The following is a 19,893-nucleotide window of genomic DNA, read 5'->3' as shown; positions in this document are numbered from 1 at the left end:
GACATGACACTCACAGTATCATCATAATGTTCTGAGATTGTCATCTGTGAAAAGTTTCATGAAATTTTGTGCAGTATTTCTTGATATATGTCTACACTGTCATAACCGTCTCCATAGGGAAACCATTGTATGGAAAAAAACGATATTGCATAACTTCATTAATATGCAATCAACACTAACCAAAATCTAATCAGCTCTTGCAAGTAGCTCATGGTACCTGTGTACCAAATCTGACTTGAATCCGTTCAGGCGTTTTTGAGTTATCGTGTAAACAGACAGACAGACACACACACACACACACACACACACACTAACACACACACACACACACGGACAGACAGACAGACAGACATCGCTATGACAATAGCCCACGTGTTTACACACGTGAGCTGAAAATAAATACTCCGAAACCTCTCTTTCTTATGAAGCGAGGGAAAAAAATCTCGTCATTTCTAATGTAACGCCCCTCCCTGTAGAGATTTTATCTCGAAGCGTCCCTCACGTTGCCAAGGCGTGTGAAGGTCATTGACTCAGATCCTACGAGAAGCAGATGAGAGCCCTAAGAACCGGCAGCACGGGCGACTGTATGGTGATATGGAGCTGTTGATCGAAGATGCATCGCAGCGGATGGAGGTGAACTATGACCGTTTGTAGACTGTAACACAACCTTGTACTGTATTGCAAGGATGGCGATCGTATCGTTCACCGTCTCAGCTCTGATCTCAAGTCTTCTAGTCTAAACTCTCTACAAAGTTAAATACATCTCAAGACTTACATAATTACAAAAGTTATCACGTGGTAATTTTCTCGCCAGTCTTTGATTGTTTCTTAAGATTAAATAAGATCACATCAAGGAATATCCCGTTCTCGATTGTTCTCATTGAAATCTTAACCGATAATTAATTAAACTATCACACTAACTCTTATCTGCTTCTCGTACAATATGTGTCAAAGACCTTCACACGCCTTGGCCACGTGAGGGACGCTTCGAGATAAAATCTCTACAGGGAGGGGCGTTACACTAATACTGATGTTGATCCTGACGTACACTATGCGCATTAACACTATAGGAAACTATATGTGAACTGAATGTGCTCACGTGGTTTACAACAGGTTCATTACATAGTAGTACGCTTCACAGAACAATAAGATATCTGTAAGATCATTATATGTAGCAGGTTTCATCAACTTTCACAGAGTACTTTCGGAGTTAAATCATTATTTACCAAACTTATTAATATGCAAATGAGCTTTTTAATAACTTGACAATGCTCAATGCTTCATTTGACAATTAGAGATCTATCAAATCAACATTTGTAGCACGTTTCATCAAATTTAATTCTGTAATTCTGGAGTAATGTCACTAATTACAAAGTTCATTAAATATGTAAATGAACCTTGATTAACTTGACACTGCTCAGTGCTTCACTCTACCAGTAGATATTTATAAGCTCAATACCTGCACGTGGTTTCACCAATTTAAGTGCCATAATTTCAGAGTTATATCACTATTAAGAATTTCATTAAATATGCAAATTAACCCTTATTAACTTCACCGTGACTAAATGCTTCACAACACAAACAAATTCCTGTCGGATCAGTGTGTGCAGCAGATTTCATCAAATTGTGTGCAGCATTTCGGAGTTACATGACGAATTATAAAACTTCATTAAAAAAAATGGGCTATTAATTAACTTGAAATTGCTCAGAACTTCACATGACAATAACATATATATCAGATCAATATCTGTGGAAGGTTCCACTAAATTTCGTGTCGTAATTTCAGAGTCATATCACTAATTACAAAGTTCATCTGATGCAAATGAACCCTCAATTAAATTCATCGAATTCAATGTCGTTTTTCGGAGTTATATGAGCTATTTTTAGATAACGTGTTCACACATGTGAGCCATCGTCAAAGCGATATCTGTCTGTCTGTCTGTCTGTCCGTGTGTGTGTGTGTGTGTGTGTGTGTGTGTGAGTGTAAAATAATCGCAATCATACCAATCCATAATCCAATAACACTAGGTTAAAATTCGTAAGACGATAGTTGTAAGCACAGACACAAAACAGCACAGAACAGACAGTAAATAGACGGTACACAAACAAAGTCATATTCATGAAAGAAAGATATATAGACCTCTGGCCAAAAGTTTCTTTCTATCTGTCTGTTTACACGATAACTCAAAAACGCCTGAACAGATTCAAGTCAGATTTGGTACACAGGTACCATATGCTACTTGCAAGAACTGATTAGAGTTTGGTTAGTGTGGCTTACATATTAATGAAGTTTTGCCATATCATTTTTTTATATAATGGTTTTCCTATGGACACAGTAATGACAGTGTCGACATATATCAAGAAATACAGCACAAAATTTCATGAAACTTTTCACAGATGACAATCTCAGAACACAATGATGATATTGCGATTGTCATGTCAATTATCTGCTTATTTACATATTTAATGAACTTTTGTAATAAGTGAAATTACTCTGAAGTTCCTGCACCAAATTTGATGATACATGCAATAAATGTTGATATGATATATATCTAATTGTACTTAGAAGTTAATAAATAGCTCATTTCCATATTTTATACAGTTTAATGAGTCATATAACTCCGAAATAACTGCACCAAATGTGATGAAGTCTGCTGAAGATACTGATCTGACAGATATCTAATTGTGGTGTAAAGCATTTAGATATGTGGAGTTAATTAAGGCTTCATTTACATATTTAATGCACTTCGTAATTGGGTATATAACTCTAAAATTATGGCACCAAATTTGCTGAAACCTGCTACAGATATTGATCTGATATAACTTATTGTGCTATGAAACATTGAGCAGTGTCAAGTCAAGTAAGGGATCACTGACATATTTAATGAACTTTGTTATCAGTGATATTACTCAAGAATTACAATATTAAATTTGATGAAACGTGCTACGTATGTTGATCTGATAGGTGTCTAATTGTCCCATGAAGCATTGAGCAGTTTCAGATTAATAAACAGCTCATTTGCATATTAAATTAAGTGTTGCAATTAGTGATTTCACTCTTAGAGTACTATGCGCAAGTTGATGAACTGTGCTATCAATATAATGATATAACAGATATCTGATTGTTTTGTGAAGCATACTACTGTTATACCACTCTCCGCCTCATGCCAATTGTTTTAACCATGCTTTCTAATTTCCATAACCGAATATTTTATTATTACCACCTGGCTTTCTTTTGTTTAAAAAGTGTCCGATTTACAAGTTCTTTTGTCTAAAATTGTCCGATTTACTAGTAAATCGGACAGTTCTTTTGTTAAAAACTGTCCGATTTACTAGTAAATCGGACACTTTTAAACAAAAGAACTTGTAAAATGGACACTTTTTAAACAAAAGAAAATCACGTGGCGACGAGTAAAAAAAAAAACAAATGCGAGACATTAACCAGAAGGAATTTATTTCACCATCAAGTACAGAGTAAAGACACTTTAAAAGAATCACCGGACTGAATTGATTTTGCGTGACTGTACATCTCAAAATCAATTACAGGTCACCGTGAAATAACGGTATTGATTGCAAATATCACTTCTGTGTTAGGGTTATTGTTATCATGATCATTCGAATCTGAAATTTAAGACTTCAAAGTCAGTTGTCAAACACTGAATATGGAGATTTCAGTCGCCTTAGCTATAGGAAACACTTGCGCAGTACCACAGTCGTTGTGGATCTAGACAATTTTTTTTGTACTTGCAGTTTCTGTTGCGCCTTTCTCTGACGTGGCTGTGTAGCTTGGTCTTCCGATTGTGGCCGTTAGCACTGGCGTGACAGGGGACTTTTCTTTTCCATCTTTGGCTTTGGTAGTTGAAGTGCACCGGATACAGCTTTCATTTGTACTTCATCCGCCATATCGAACTACGTAGAGCGACTCGGCAATTGCATGTATGCTGCTCAAAGTTTTCGACCCAAATGAGCAAAGCGTGACTCTGACGTCGATCTGCAAACACCTTTTCACTTCATTCAACCAACCAACCAACCAATCAAGCAAATTCATACAATTCAAATAAAACCAGGTGCTCAACACGTCATCGCACTACAATAGCAACACATGTCAACTTTGTTTTATCCAATCATGGGTTGTTTTTTTAATACTTTCGTTCAACAAGGTGTCAAAACGCGTCAATGTTTTCCTGCCAAGGTTTCAACGTGCACTGCACTAAAATTACAAATAAAAATTTTCGGCGTGCAAACAAGGCTCTAAAACTCGGCAAATTCGTGGTATAACACGGTAAGCGAACTCGTAGTCGGCAGTTTACGGAATGTAACGGTACAGTTGCCATAAAACTCCTCAGCCCTGCGGGCCTCGAGTTTTACTGGCAAACTGTACCATTAAATTCCGTAAACCGCCTCCTACTCATCCGCTTACCTATAGTTAATGAACCTCTCGTAAAAAAACACGTTAGCACATTCAGTTCACATTTGGTCTAACTTAAAACTTCCCAATGCCTCTTAGTACAATTAAATATATCAGATCAATATTTGATTCAGGTTTTATCAACTTTCACTGGGCAAAATGCTTGATATACAACAATATATACACATATACTGATTCTGTACATGTGTAAAATACGTATACGTTAAATAAACAATTACGTATACTAATAAAATGCGAAACTACAGTGTACAATTGGTGTGCAAAGCTCTGCATTACGTATACTCATGATCTGCATAGAAATACTTTATGCATATCACCGTATTGGAATGTTCCATATACAAAGGTATACGTTGCATATGCAATTAATATTGTGTGCCATATACGCCAATATACGTAAATATGCTAAGCTCTTATCAAGCATTTTGTCCAGTGTTTGGTGAAGGAATTTTAGAGTTATATCATTAATTACATTAGTTGAAAATGAGCAGATAATTGACATGACCCTCACAGTATCATCCTAATGTTCTGAGATTGTCATCTGTGAAAAGTTTCATGACATCATGTGCAGTATTTCTTGATATATGTCGACACTGTCATTACTTTCTCCATAGGAAACCATTATATAAAGAACAGATTTTTCATAACTTCATTAATATGCAAGACATACTAACACAAAATTAATAAGTTCTTCCAATTAGCATATGGTGCCTGTCTATCAAATTTGACTCGAATCCGTTCAGGCATTTTTGAGTTATCGTGTAAACAGACAGACAGACAGACACACATTAACACACACATACGGACAGACAGACATCGCTACATTAGCTCAAATGAGTGAACACGAAAGCACGAATTTACTTCTGCTGTAACAGTCTTGACAGTTTTGATCATCTCACTTCTTCCTCCATCCAAGCACAAGATATTTGCCCATTTAGACAATGCTTGTGCAATGCTTTTCCGACGAGGTTACGCCTTACTTTGAGCGAATGATCGATTAAGGTAGAACGCGCCTCGAGGACCGATTATTCGGACTCTCAAACTCCTATTATTCTTTTCTGATGTACCACATCTGGGGGGCCCATTTTAAAGCTCTTGGACGATGGAAAACTGTTACTGTCTTAGTTTTTCGAAAATCCGACAATTATTTTCCCTTTAGAGATAACACGGAGATGGCTGCCATTTTGAAAAATTCGGTAATTTTTTTTGCTAGTTCGAAATTTTGCACGATGACCAACGATTTCTATTTTTGGTTTAGTAAGAAAATGGGTCAAAGTTTCAATTAGCAAAGTTATTGTATAAATATTTCAATTTCGAACCGCATACTATCTGAAGCCAATACATGCTGCCTACTGAGAAATATAGTGTAGGGAAAAAGCCACCGCTGGCGAACTTTCGACACTTTGAGGAAGCCTTAACAAGTTAACGTACGGGTGTTAAATGTTACACACGCTGATAACAAACAAATTTATGTTCAGTCTTTTATATAGAAAAAACGTGCGTTAGACATGATAAATAACTTTTGCGGCTTTTTTTTTCTTGAAAAACATTCAATCGCTCTTCATAAGCTAGAATCGGCTGCTGATTTTGTAAAATGAAGTTATTTCAGAAGGTTATTACGCATCAATGCTACTTTTATGTAAACTCTCTGAGAGTGATGAGCGAAACAATCACACGATCGTAAATCGTATTCACCAAGCTGTGTGAACGCGTGGTATCAGAGCATAAGTCAGGTAAATTCGGCGCGGGTAGGTTTCAGCTTAAATGGCATCTGTGCATGTTGGGTGAACGTGATGAGAGTTGTGTCTGTATTGAGACTCATACATCGGTCTCAGACTCGCAGAAATAAAAGTCTGTTTACAAGGTAAAGGTTCACAATATTATAAATATTGATTTCCCTTCATGATAGGATCTCTTTTCAAGTTGATATCTCATTTTCCCCAGCCAAAGTTGGTCGCCGAGAATGGAAATGAGGCCAATATGACATCGAACGAATTACAGATCATCGTAAATTTCAATCACATTATTATTCCTTATCAGAGGACCTTCTGTGTTCGGTTGGGCCTGATAAACCTAACAAGCCTAGTCTACTCACCTGTTGGCTTGCTGATGTTCTCGGCTTCGAAGATGGTATCAATATGGATGCCTGAACACTCACACTGCTTTATATGTAATTGTGGCTATCGATGTCAACGCCTTCAAATCATACGAGTTTATGACACCATATGTCAAGTTGACATTGATAAATGAGCTGAAATAATACCACACGAACTTCCACCTTGTTGTCAAATCTGTGGATAGTTATTATCATTATTATTTTTCATATTTTCACATTTTTCTGCCATTATCCCCATCTAGTAGTTTTTTTTTAAATGCCCCAAGTTGCGCACAATAGATTCTGTAGTAGAAGTAATCGGATCGATATCTTTATTACGTGTTTTAACAGGCACTGTGATTATGTTAATTTTTCAATCCCTCGCCATGACTTATCTTGATCCAAATTCTGTTTTAATTAACCATGTATGTCGTACAGTTTAGTAGAGAGCAGGAAAAATGAAAACGTAGTGATGCTGAGTAGCTTTGAAGAAATCCTTAAAATCTCACACATTTTCGTTTACCATTTGTTTGGCAAACCTTGCACTACTGAGAATCAGAACCACGACGTCAGTGACGTCAGTCGGCATTTCAACCCAACTGTTTGCAAACCACGTGACTTTTGATGTTTTCAACGTTAGCTCAGTCCTTTTGGAATGTTTGTTAGATTTTGCTCAGTGTTATGTTGGGCTTTATTTTTGTTTCAAAATGTTTCAACTCTGAAGTACATTCTTGGTGAATGTAATATTTAGGTTAAGTATTCAATTAAAGTAAACAAATCATAAAGTGTGTGCTTATACAAATTCTAGAAGATCTAAGGACAGTTTAAAGAAATATGAGCTTCTTTTGTAACCAGTATTAATGCGACTATTTACTTTGCATCTCTGAACTATTCGAAATACGGCCACTCCTTGCCGATGGCATAGCGGAGGCGGAACTTGAAAGTCGCCTAAGCAGTGTGGCAGATCAGTCTGGTATGCTTTCGTGTTATTTGTTTTCAAATCTTTATTGACATTGTGCCGCTACCTATTTGAATACTTTGTATGACAGAGACTTATCTTCATCAAAAATAAAGTTAGTATATTTGTCACTCATTTGTTAGAGTAAATATATCATACACACGCCAGTCAACGGCAAACACTCTTACAGATAATCACCAAGCGTTGTCAAACGTTGTCAAAATTCATATCTGGTATGGCCGTCGAAGAGTAGTTTTAATGTCAGCAATGTGTCTGCCTTGCTGCCCTATCTTTTATTTACAAGTTTGCTGGCATCAATACCCTCTGTTAACTCTGTGGTAATATATTTTTCAATTAAAAACAAGATGGTGGGTCGTCAAAATAGTCAAGCAGTAGACAAGAGCATGTCAGGGTCACGATATCTGTTCCAAGGTAATTTCTGTACCCAATGGCCATGTTATGAACTGTTTTCTCCGCCATTGCATTCTTGAACCAACTGTAAACGCGGGTGAATAAGCAATTACCTCGTAGAAGACTGTCGGGCATGGGTTTTATCGAAAGTTGTAAAAAATTTGGGTCGAACCATTTAATTTCGTTTCTGACTGTCCAGTCTTTGTTTTCCTGCCATCAAATCAACTCCTTTCTTGATTATCAGAACTTTGCAATTTGATACCGGATGGTACCAGGCAACGTCAGTATGACACTGGCACAAGTCGTAGAGTGAATACAGTTCTCGGCCAGGTGTTTGAAATTTGGGGAATATGATAAAAAACTAGTCTGGGTCAGAAGGAATGCATGAACAATTTATCGACTGACCCCTCTTTACTGATTTATTATCCCACGTCTTCAAGCGGCCAAAGTCGTCCTACATTGAAGTGACACGAGTATTACAACTGCAATTATGTTTGTGTGCGCATGAGCGTGTTCAACAGTCTAAACGATTAGGTGACCGGTACGCAGTTCCTCCATCACGGAATGTGGTTGGTGCATAAAAGTTGTTGCACATCTTACCCATAAGATATTTATTTGCTCACACTTATTTCCGTATTTTCCAATTTCTGTACATTTTTCATAATTTAAAGAGGCACTCCCACTTGGTAACATTTTAAAGCACATTCTTTTAATGCCAACGGTCGATATTTGACGTGGGGACTGCGCGCGGATTGCGAGATATCGATAAAAACATGCCTTCAAAAAAGTAAAAGTTTGAATTCCGGTGGCCCATCTAAATTCAGCTTCCGAACATCGAACGTTCGGCACTGGGGCCATTGTCAACTAAGCTTTGGAGTACGAGTCTAAGCTTACGCTGCTGTATGCCACAGTACCACTCGCGTCGGTGATCGGTCATGTCCCCTGGGGGAAAGCCTATTCTTTCTGACCCTGAGAAAAAACGGAACACAAAGTTTGATTCCACCAGAATTCGCATAGGTGACTAGCACAGTTACGTGCAGTTGATACGTAGCGGCCGCCGAGTGGTATGCATGGACGCTTACCACGCGCGCGGCGTACTGTGTGGCAGATGACAAAATGTAGTCATCGGAGGCAACTAATATTTGACATGTAAAAACTGATGTTTATGTGGTATTGGTTAAAAATATAGTACAACTGATTTAGAATAATGAAAATGACAAATCTAAGGAGAAGTTTTAAAAAACTTACCTGAGGTAATGGCATAATGCTGTATATAATAAAGTCTTTGCAGTGGGAAGTAAATTAATTGCGTCGTTTGAATTTATTGTAGACTCCCTAGAAGATCATCAATCAGCACAACAACAAACCTTCGGGGTATTTCGGGTCAAACTCAGAAACGATCGTAAAACTTCGGGATGTGAAAAATACGCTCGGGAAATGACATGTTTTTATCGATATCTCGCTATCCGCGCTCAGTCACCACGTCAAATATCGACCGTTGGCATTAAAATAGGGGTGTTTTAAAAATGTTACCAAGTGGGAGTGCCTCTCTAAAGTGTTAACCCAAGAGGATGAATTGAACAGAGCCCTCCGATGCTACACACACTCATTGCCTTCTGTTTTATAAATCGATATTCAGTCTCCCTGAAAGTTCAGCGACCACTACAATCATCTGTATTAAAGCTCTGTTAGATACATTGACAGGACTATTTCTGGCGTTCAAGGGCAGGTAGATAAAAAGCTTATTTCGTCCACTTAGCCCTTCTCCAAAATCACCGACAAATAGAGTAACAGACAAGCAACGGGTATTGTTCAAGGCGTGAAGCGATTATGTAACCCGTCCATGTTAGCCTCGCCACAGGTAGCTCTCGCCTCTCTTATCTGAAGAGTGCCGACCATGCATCCTTCGGTAATTTTCTGATTTTCGCCAATTGTTAACCGAAAGTATGTTCGGCAAAGTTTGTGTTGTTGTTGTCGTGTGATGCTGAGCGGAATTGGCGTGCTGGCGAAAACAGGAGTGTTTTGAGCTTAAGGAAAGCGAGTTTTTAACATTTTAAAAATTCCTCTCATATTTTTATGAATATATATTGAGTGTGTTTGAACCAAATTTGAAAGTCTTTTATCGATACTGTCTGATTTTACTCAATGGTTTACGGTCAGTCATACCGTCTATTACACGTTCGTCAAGGAAGGACATGTTTATAAAACTGCTGGCGTGTTATGTTTTGCCAGTGCTTCTGGCTTGAGAGCTCACAAAGTAACTATGGTTGCTGCGCGACTGGCAGCACGATGCCATCTCGTCGTATTTTTCGCATAATCTCGTGCAATTATCAACCACAAACAAGGTCTCCAAAAAGTTTAACACCTTAGAAGTTCATTTTAATATCAAAAGGCCATAGTCTACCGAGACGACCATGGAACAAAAGGTATTCCGCGTTGCCAGTCTCTATTTGTCTGTGCTAAAATGTAAATAGTGACGAGTAACACGATGCGTAAATTTTATCTGTGATATTCCGCTGTTCCACTGTCTACGTCGACAAGGTATATAACGGACGATGGTAACCACCCATGCGTTTAGAATATTTACCATCTTTACAGCGGCATTCATGATTTTTTTAATTGTTTGTCAACTTCTTGAGATTCAATGCATCTTTATTAAAAATATTCAGATTCATGGATTTACAATACTCTTCTGGTCATAAATGGATATTTTATTTGCTTAGTTTTCGTGATATGATTGTGTATGATTTGTTTCTATATCCGTACAATGTACAGGGTGGCCTTAGTCTTGTTCTCTCGGCTATGAACGACAATGGTTTAAAGTGTCCTTGAACAAAGTTCGGACAAATTAAAAGTTGGATACATGCAGTTTAACGTTTACTAACATCAGATTGAATTTGGTCACCGAGATGTCATACACCTCCTAATAGTTTGAAATTTATTGCCCGAGTCTCGTTCAGAGATGGTTGGATTCGTCTGACTGCATCGGCAGTATTCGTAACACAGCACGGGCGAGGCCGCACACAGCACGTACAGACGTTACGAAATAGTGTGTCACATTGCATTGCCGTTAAGGTACAATGCGCCTCGAGGACAAATATTCGGAATGTAAAACATGTTCAATACTTTTTTGTCTTTCACTTTTGGGAGCTCAATTGAAGCTCAGGAGTAAAAATGCTTTCTCCGGTATATTTTTTGGAAAAAAGAAAAGTATGTTTTTCACCATTGGGTTCCCCATACAGTCAACGCTGGGAGTTCGGCCATAGTGAATTTCAAGTGTTGGTAAATATTGAGTAAATTGTCTTTCTAGGACCAAAGTTTTGCACTTTGACTCCGGATTTTTTCTTGATTTCGAAAGGAACTGTTTGAAATTTTACTACGTATAGTTTTGGCAAAAGTTTAAGTCTTTCAATTTCATGGCGCGTACGACCTATCTGCAAAAGCTAGCTCAAGCAAAGTAATGATTATCGCCACTCCCTGCATCTTCAAGTGACTTTAATAAGCATTGCAAAAAAGCTGTTGTTCACGCCTTTCTTAGTTACATGTGACGATAAAATATGATTATCTTCTATTTGAAAGTATTTTTGCCAAGGTATGTTTGGAGTGATTCTCTTTCAGATTTATTACAAAAGGGAAGTTTATAACCTGTTTATAACCGTTCAATTAATATTAGTACGCTTCACAGAACAATCAGATACCTGTTATATCATTATATGTAGCAGGTTTCATCAACTTTTGCACAGTATTCACAGAGTTAAATCACTAATTACAAAACTTTCATTGATATGCAAATGAGCCGTTTAATAACTTGACATCGCCAAATGCTTCATGGGACAATTAGATATATATCAGATCAATACGTAGCACGTTTCATCAACTGTAATGCTGTAATATTGGAGTAATGTCAATAATTAAAAAATGCATTAAATATGCAAATGAACCCTTAATTAACTTGACACTGCTCAATGTTTCATAGCACAATTAGATATTTATCAGATCAATATATGTAGCATGTTTCATCAAATTTTGTGCCGTAATTTAAAAGTTATATACCTATTACAAAGTTCCTTAAATATGTAAATGAACCCATGATCAACTGCACACTACTTAATGCTTTACAACACCATTAGACATCTGTCAGATATGTATCTGCATCAGATTTAATTAAAGTTTGAGCAGTAACAGTGGAGTTATATAATTAATTACAAAACTTGATAAAATTTGCAAATTAGCTATTTATTACCTTGACACTGCCAAATGCTTCTAAGTGCCGGACTTTGAGAGTTATGTAATTAATTACAAAAATTCATTAAATACTTAAATGAGCAGATAATTGACATGACAGTGACTGATCACAATGTTCTAAGACTGTCATTTGTGAAAAGTTTCAATAAATCTTGTGCAGTATTTCTTGTTATATACCAACACTGTAATTACTGTCTCCATAGGGAAACCATTGTATGAAAAATAGCTGTTTCATAACTTCATTAATATTCAAGCAACATAAACCAGAATCTAACCAGTTCTTATCATTAGCATATGATACCTGTCTATTAAATCGGACTTGAATCTGTTCAGACGTTTTCGAGTTATCCTGAAAACAGACAGACACACACACACACACACACACTCACACAACATACGGACAGACAGACAGACATCACTACGACATTTTTGCTAAACGTGTCATATTATATGTCACCTGCTGAGCTTACTTTTAACATGACAAAAATGTAATTGGATTGCAAAATCGTCATTTTGCGGTACCCTTCAAAACATGACCTTTAGAGCTTTTTCACTTTGATATTTTTTCTTAAAGTTCTATTGCGTATTCAAGGGATCCCACGACTTCTGCAAAATATAGGTTTGTTACCCTGTGGAGATGCACGTAGACTCCCCTCTAGCCCAGAACCTATCAATAGCGATAAATCCACATTTTTAATCAAGTCTTCATATAAGGTAGCAGTTCAATTAAGAAAATAAACAAATCCCTTTAAATAAATAAACATTTCATTATGAGTGTTCAGGTCAATCTAATTTTGAGCCACTTTCTTTCATTTTAATTCGTTGAAATTACTAATGTACCCAAGGTGCACGTGTAAAAACAATTGTTTTCCTTTGCGAGATTTCGAAAGCCTTAAATATTGGACGTAAATTAAGATGCTAAAATTTTGAATAACTATCTTGAACTTATACAAGTAATTAAATCAGTAACTATTATACGCAATTTAATGCGGCCAATAGGTGGATGTCTTGCATTTTGAATACGCAAACGATAGTACAGAGACTATCATCTAGCACTAAAAATGACAAATTCAATAACGAATTATTTTTTGGATTCTCGTGGCATATTTGAGAAAGCCCAAAATTAAAATACAAATAAAGCGTAATGATTCAGACTAATCTTAGAGCTTACTGGCTAAATGAAAGTTTTATTCAACACAATCTGAAGATTAAGTGATTACATAGAAGAATATGAAACGTATTTGATTCATTTGACTACGAATGTTGACGACAAATTACCTGATGAAAGGGAGATTGTCGTCGAAATTCTTCTCAAAGTGACCGCTGCGATCGATATAAACACTGTATCTAAGGAAAGCTTGCGATTGATGAAAGTTAAAACATACTTGTTAACAATGAATATCGTAAAATTTATATGTTGCAGCTATGTTGACGTAATTCATCTAGATACCATGCATGAAATACATCTTCTGTAAACGAGAAAGTTGCAAACGCGCAGTTTTACAACACCCTCCCTTTAAAACATGAAGGAATATTTTGAGAACTGATCGTAACAATTTTCCCAAATATCCTACTCTGTATAAACATTGCAATTGTGATAGCTTCCATCTGCTTGCTAATTACTGTCTTAAATACGAGTATGCGTGAAAATGTCTGGAATCAACAATGTTTTATATTGTCCGCATTTAACAACTTAGTAAATGAAATGATTATGTGTTAAACCTTTCCTTTACCATCTAAAGGTTGGGCTCATGTTAATTAATGTCACTGGTGCATTTTAAAAGGGTTAAAAGGGTTTGCAGATGCATTGATCGTCCTAATTATAACAAAATCTAACGCTAAGTAATGGGGACACATGTATGGTTTCTCACGGTAATCGTCGGTGTGGCTTGTGTATATGAGAAGAAAACACATTTCATTTGACACACGAAGATCTCAACCGATTGGCAAGTACAGCCGTTCACTCTGACATAATCGCAGATATTGCCAGAGCCACAACCGTAGCAGCGACCAGCAGATGTATTATGGGTGTGAACAACACTCCGGTGTTTCCCGTATTACACAGATCTGAGTCGCAGCATTCTTGGCAAACGGTAGTCTTGAGAACTAAAATATTGAGAAAAAAACACAAAATGTGAAAGCATTACCTACTATGGTCATAAGGCCGCTGCTAAAGAATGGAGAGAGTGACAAATAAATAACTCAAATGCCTCAAATGCTGCAAATTAGTAGCTTTCACAGTTCTAAAAATAGACTCCTTATAAAGTATAACAATAACAATATCTCTTTTGTACCCTTGTACCAAGACAGTCGTAAATGAGTAAATGTAGTGTACGTTCATTGTTCATTATGAGATCTCGTTTGCATTAAATGAGCCTATTTCATTACCAAGAAGCGAAGTCTCCTCACATCCATCGTCACACTCTGTGGCATCGATGCATCCTCTGCTGTAAGATGTCACTTTCTCATCAACTTCAGTTCTACTAACCTAGGAAATAACAAATGAAATAATATTCAGGAACGCTGTATAGATGCACATTAGACAAATACACATCCGACAAATAGCAAACATGGTCATATGAAACTATATATTTATAAATACAGAAGTAGACGACCGACAAAAAGAGCAGGTGCGTCATTTAACTTACATAACATCGTTGGGAGTCGGAAGAATTAGAGCATTCTCTCTTGATGCCTTCAAATTCACTTTGACAATTAGTAAGTCCAACACACGTATAACACTCCAAGGCAACACTCAAGTTGCTGGCAAAACCTATAAAATCGTAAATCAAATTGACCTCATGACTCTTCCAATAAATAAAGTGCACGAAAGCCATTCTATATTGTTATTAAATACCAATGTCTTTCAGTTCACTTTACTATATGCAATATATATATATATTATATATATCTAATGCATTGCAGCAGAAGTGCTTTCGAACAACTGCGCAAGTATTCTTCAATATCTAGACCATTTGCAATCTGCAGAAAAAATCCTCAATTTGTATTGAGTCTAGAATATCGTAAAAGTGACTGAAAAGTCATTGGTATTTAATAAAAATATAGAATGGCTTTCGTGCGTTTTATTTATTGCATTATTTATTGTATTATTGTATGTGTACATAAGATAGATAGATAGATAGATAGATAGATAGATAGATAGATAGATAGATAGATAGATAGATAGATAGATAGATAGATAAGGGAGAGAAAATGGTATATTGATCGTTCGATAGATATCAGGTGGCAAAAGTCAGAGAAGAAATACATACAATCAATTAGTGGTACATTTCTTGACGTTTACAACTTTATTATCGAAATTGTTGAAGCAGGGAGGAAAAACTAAATATTCTTATTTCTGTGTTTTGGGGCGTTTAATAGATTACAGAGGTTTGGGACCACTTAATTCTTTTTTATCTCAAAATGTGCTTTCGGGCTAGATGTAGATATTTTTCAGGACTGAATACAAGTTAAATGCATTGGCATCACCTCCATTGTTTATTTTGAACATGTTAGATCACTGTTTGCGATATTGTTTGCCGTGACTTACCTAACAGTATGAATAAAACAATTCCAGACATTGTGTTGTGATCTTGCTTGTCCTGTCGATGTATTACAAGAACTAAAACAAACAAAATATAGATTTAGCGAGAGCTAATTTCTCTCTCTCTCTCTCTCTCTCTCTCTCTCTCTCTCTCTCTCTCTCTCTCTCTCTCTCTCTCTCTCTCTCTCTCAATGCACAGGAGTCTATAACACTGCACACACAAAGCAACCCATTGAAATGTTACAGGATGGGCTACACCCTATTGCATTACCTACCTGCCTACCTGTACTTTAACCTGCTCACCTCTTATTCTCCCATACAAAAGTCCCCCTCACTATTGAGAACAATGGGTTTGGGCGAAATTATGGTGGTGAAAGGGTTAAATTACATGTGGCGAAATGCAGAGTCTGTTGTTAAAGTGGGATAAGCCCAGCCCGCTTAGATTGTGGTGAAGAACATGTTACAAGATAAATGGTATATTGTATTGATTATATAAATTCCTGATTAAATCTATTTAAAATATTACCTTGTTTATACGTCAATGAGCGTTCTCAATGTTTAAAACGCAAAAAGATTAATGTGAGAGTCGAGTATTGATAGCATGCTAAAAGACAAACTTTAACGTTTAATTAATCCTGAAAGCTATTGGTTCTATCTTAAGATCATTGCTACACATTAACAATCAATTTAATATATTTTTAAACACCCGAGACTTTGCAAAACCTTGAATTTCGAAAGTGGAGGAAGTGATCATAATAAAAAATTACAAGAAAGGGGGAGTTGCTTGAAAATTCATAATAAACCAAGCTTATAAATGATGTACTTGTTTGTCAGTTTTGGAAACTGTTTAACGTTATTATAATGTACAGGTCCCTTGAACTGGACAAGAAACATAATTGAAATGGAGTTTACCGCATACATCACTACATTATCACACAGGACATAGCTACAGAGAGCCATACTAGAACTAATATGAATAGATAAGATAGATAATAATATATACATATTGCCTAGTATCCAACAGGGATGCTTACTGGCGCTTAACATAATTAATCAGAGTAAGCTCTCTTAAATAGTTAGGTTTTTAGTGTAGACTTATTAACAAAGCTTTCCACAGATGGTGACTAGGAAACTTTGTCTTGAAGTTGGTTCCATGGAAGAGGAGCAGTGTACATGAATGACCGGTCACCATATGATGTAAGCTTTGTTCTCGGGACTTTCAGCTTCAGTTTACAACTAGAGCGAAGAGATCAACATGGTTTATGTTTTTGAATAAGTTCTGTGATGTATGATAGGGCTAATCGACTGATGGCTTTATACGTCAGAACCAAGACTCTGAATTGGATTCTGTAGATTACTGGGAGCCAATGAAGTCGTTGCTGAATACGTGTGTTGTGATCAAATTTCCTGGAGCGAGTAACAAGACGACAGGAAACATTTTGGGCTCTTTGCAAAAGTCAAAGTTGTGAATATGGTGTTCCAGTCAGAAGTACATTGTAATAGTCTAATTTTGCTGATAACACAGAGTGAACTAATTTGAGATAGGTCTCTTCAGACAGGTATATTTACATATTTGACCAATTTATCACATCTGCATCAATATACTCTGCCAAGTTGCGATTATATGTTGTTTACACTGGAGGTAGCTGTCAAATGTGGCTCCGATGTTTCAGGCGGCTCTAACTGGTGTTATTACACAGGATCCAACATGAATGCTGTTGATTGAACTTGGGGCATTATCTTTTTTTGAAGGTGGGGGTTTGATTAATATATGAGGACTTCTGTCTTCCCGTCATTCAACGGCAGTTTGTTATTAGTCATCCACATTTTGATGTCAACTAAGCATTCTTCAATGCGAGACACTGCATTGGAGGTGTCATTACGAGTGAAAGATAAGTAAAGTTGATTTTCATTGGCATAATGATGAAACTTTAGATTGTGTTGTCGAATTATTTGATCCAAAGGTGTAACATATGGTGAAAACAGTAGTGTCCCAAGAGCAGATCCTTGGCGAACACCTAAGTGTACAATCTTATGATTTGACATTTTCCCGTTGATGATGACCGATTGAAGTCGGTTTGAAAGTTATGATGAGAACCACTGCAAGGCGTGTCTTTGATACCAAGAATGTTATGGTCGATTATGTCAAATGCAGCAGATAAATCAAGTAGAACAAGTATGACCTCTTGAACCCTAATCGCGCAGCTTCCCTATCGTAAACAATCCGGATTATGTCTTAACCCTCCTGTTTCATAAGTAAGGTTCGAGACTTATCTACCGGTCACAGTGAGTGGTGTTTATGGTCCTATAAGGTCCGCTTGCAGAGCACTCAATGGATGGACCCTTTCTCTTAGGTCTTATTTTTATGTAACGGTCAGTTCACGGCAATTGATTGGTTGCCCTGTGTCCCTGCGTTAGCTTCGTTCTGTAGTGTCACTGCCTCGTTTTGTAGTGCCCCATGTTGTTCCTGGAAACCGTTGTAGTATCCAGTCATCCAGGAAGTCTGCACCTTGTTCGACCGCGAGGTGAAGACAAAAGGCCAAAGTCAACTAAGAAATATCAGATCAGTCATTTCGGTACTTGGTAGTTGAACAGGCATCCTGTTTTGAGTTAGTTTGCGCCGTTGTCGTCGAAATAGTTGTAAGGACACTAAGGCTTAACACAAATGAATTGAAATATTGCAATTAGAATATGAATTATTACAACATTACATTTTCCGTTATCATCAATTGTTGCTCTCCATATCAAAAGGGAGCGAATGTTAAAATGCTTTCCGGCCGCCCGATGCTTCGGCAATGCCAAGGCCAACAAGCAGCGTAGCAAAAATGGCGTACCAATCGTAGTACGTCATGAATAAAATTACGGGTCTTTTTATCTAGACCAATCAGAGCGCTTGATTTGCACAAGCAAACCGGTATTAGGGTATGCTGTCAGCATGGTGGAATATGGTTCGCCATATTTAATAAGCGTTAAATGGTTCACAATGTCTATTGGCGAACAGTGAATATGTTCAGTATTGTTTACAATGTTGTGTTCTTAACAAATGTACAATAGAAGAGAGTTTAGTTTTCACCAGCGACTGTCAAAATATTACGTAAAATTGAATCGTTATACGCAAGTATTGGGAGCCAAGTAGACAAGCATTTTTGAACTAGTGAACGTTTACAGGCGAATATGACCTTCTTTCATTGTCTTTGTACGTTTTAATCAAACCATATAAAGGTGAAACACTTTCAGTAACTGGTTACCACAATGGTATTCAGTAGTCTTGTTTCCTGTCCCATTTCTGCCACTGGCTGTGCGGATAACGAAAATAGGGTCAGGTTTCGGCTATCGTAACCATGACTATCATTGGTCGATAGTACGAGTGCAGGGATTGCATTGAATTTATTTCCAACTTGAAGATACCTTCGATTTCACTTTTCGTATTCCCATTGAGTAATTTTACCGCCATAGTTTCTCGAGCTAAGCATCCTATTTAGACATTGAATGGAACGCAAAATCATTTATTTTTGATTCATCGCAGTATATGTCAAAGGTCACGATGGTCACCAGGTCAGGTCTGAGAAAAAATCGTCGACGAAAATCGTCATTTCAGCACTAAACACCATCATGAAGTGAAGCCATGCAAACAACTTTAACGTTCGATGTAACGTCATCTTATTTCTAAAACTTGCCACTGTACAGATGTGCTGATCACATGATCTTTTAGGGTGGCTATGCTCATTATTAATATGCAGTCAAAATTCTGACTGAAACATTAATAGCCCTAGGTTGGAACATCCATCGTTCGAGGGCGCTCTATCTCTACGCTCCCCTCGGAGAGCGTAGAGAGCGTCCTTCCTCGAGCGACTGGTCTTTCAGCCTACATTAGCCCATGTCCGACCTTATTTTAGTTAGCAGCGCAGCCAGCGGTAGAAATGGGTCAGGAAACCAGACAACGGTATCCAGGAAGTAAATTAGACACAACATTACGAGGCAGCGAACACTGCAGAACGAGGCTGTCGCAAGGAAACTAGGTAACCAGTTACAGTGCCATGAGGTAAACAGTGTACGTACTATAATGAGACCTAATGAGGGTCCAGCCAATAAGCGCACTGTAAGTGGGCCTTGTAGGGCCACAAACACCAACCATTGTTGCCGGTACATGTGTCTAGGAAATAAATCGAGGACCATTTTGGAACAGGATTATTAGGTCCACAATTCAGATCACG

The 19,893-nt window shown here is 37.3% G+C and overlaps 1 protein-coding gene across 1 annotated transcript in view; it reads right to left on the bottom strand.

The window, feature by feature from the left end:
- Positions 1–13,302: 13,302 nt before the first annotated feature.
- Positions 13,303–19,893, bottom strand: part of LOC139119543 (ly6/PLAUR domain-containing protein 2-like) — a 47,334-nt gene continuing 40,743 nt past the window's right edge. The window contains exons 3-5 of the mRNA XM_070683389.1: positions 14,784–14,908; positions 14,524–14,623; positions 13,303–14,241 (exon numbers count right to left, since the gene is read on the bottom strand). Of these exons, the coding sequence (XP_070539490.1) occupies positions 14,096–14,241; positions 14,524–14,623; positions 14,784–14,908 (371 nt within the window). The 3' untranslated portion in view covers positions 13,303–14,095. The remainder of the gene's footprint in view (positions 14,242–14,523; positions 14,624–14,783; positions 14,909–19,893) is intronic.

The sequence above is a fragment of the Ptychodera flava genome, chromosome 2 (genome assembly GCF_041260155.1).
Source record: "Ptychodera flava strain L36383 chromosome 2, AS_Pfla_20210202, whole genome shotgun sequence".
Lineage (NCBI taxonomy): Eukaryota > Metazoa > Hemichordata > Enteropneusta > Ptychoderidae > Ptychodera > Ptychodera flava.
The sequence above is the reverse complement of the archived record's forward strand: the minus strand, read 5'-3'. Positions and strand labels throughout refer to the sequence as shown.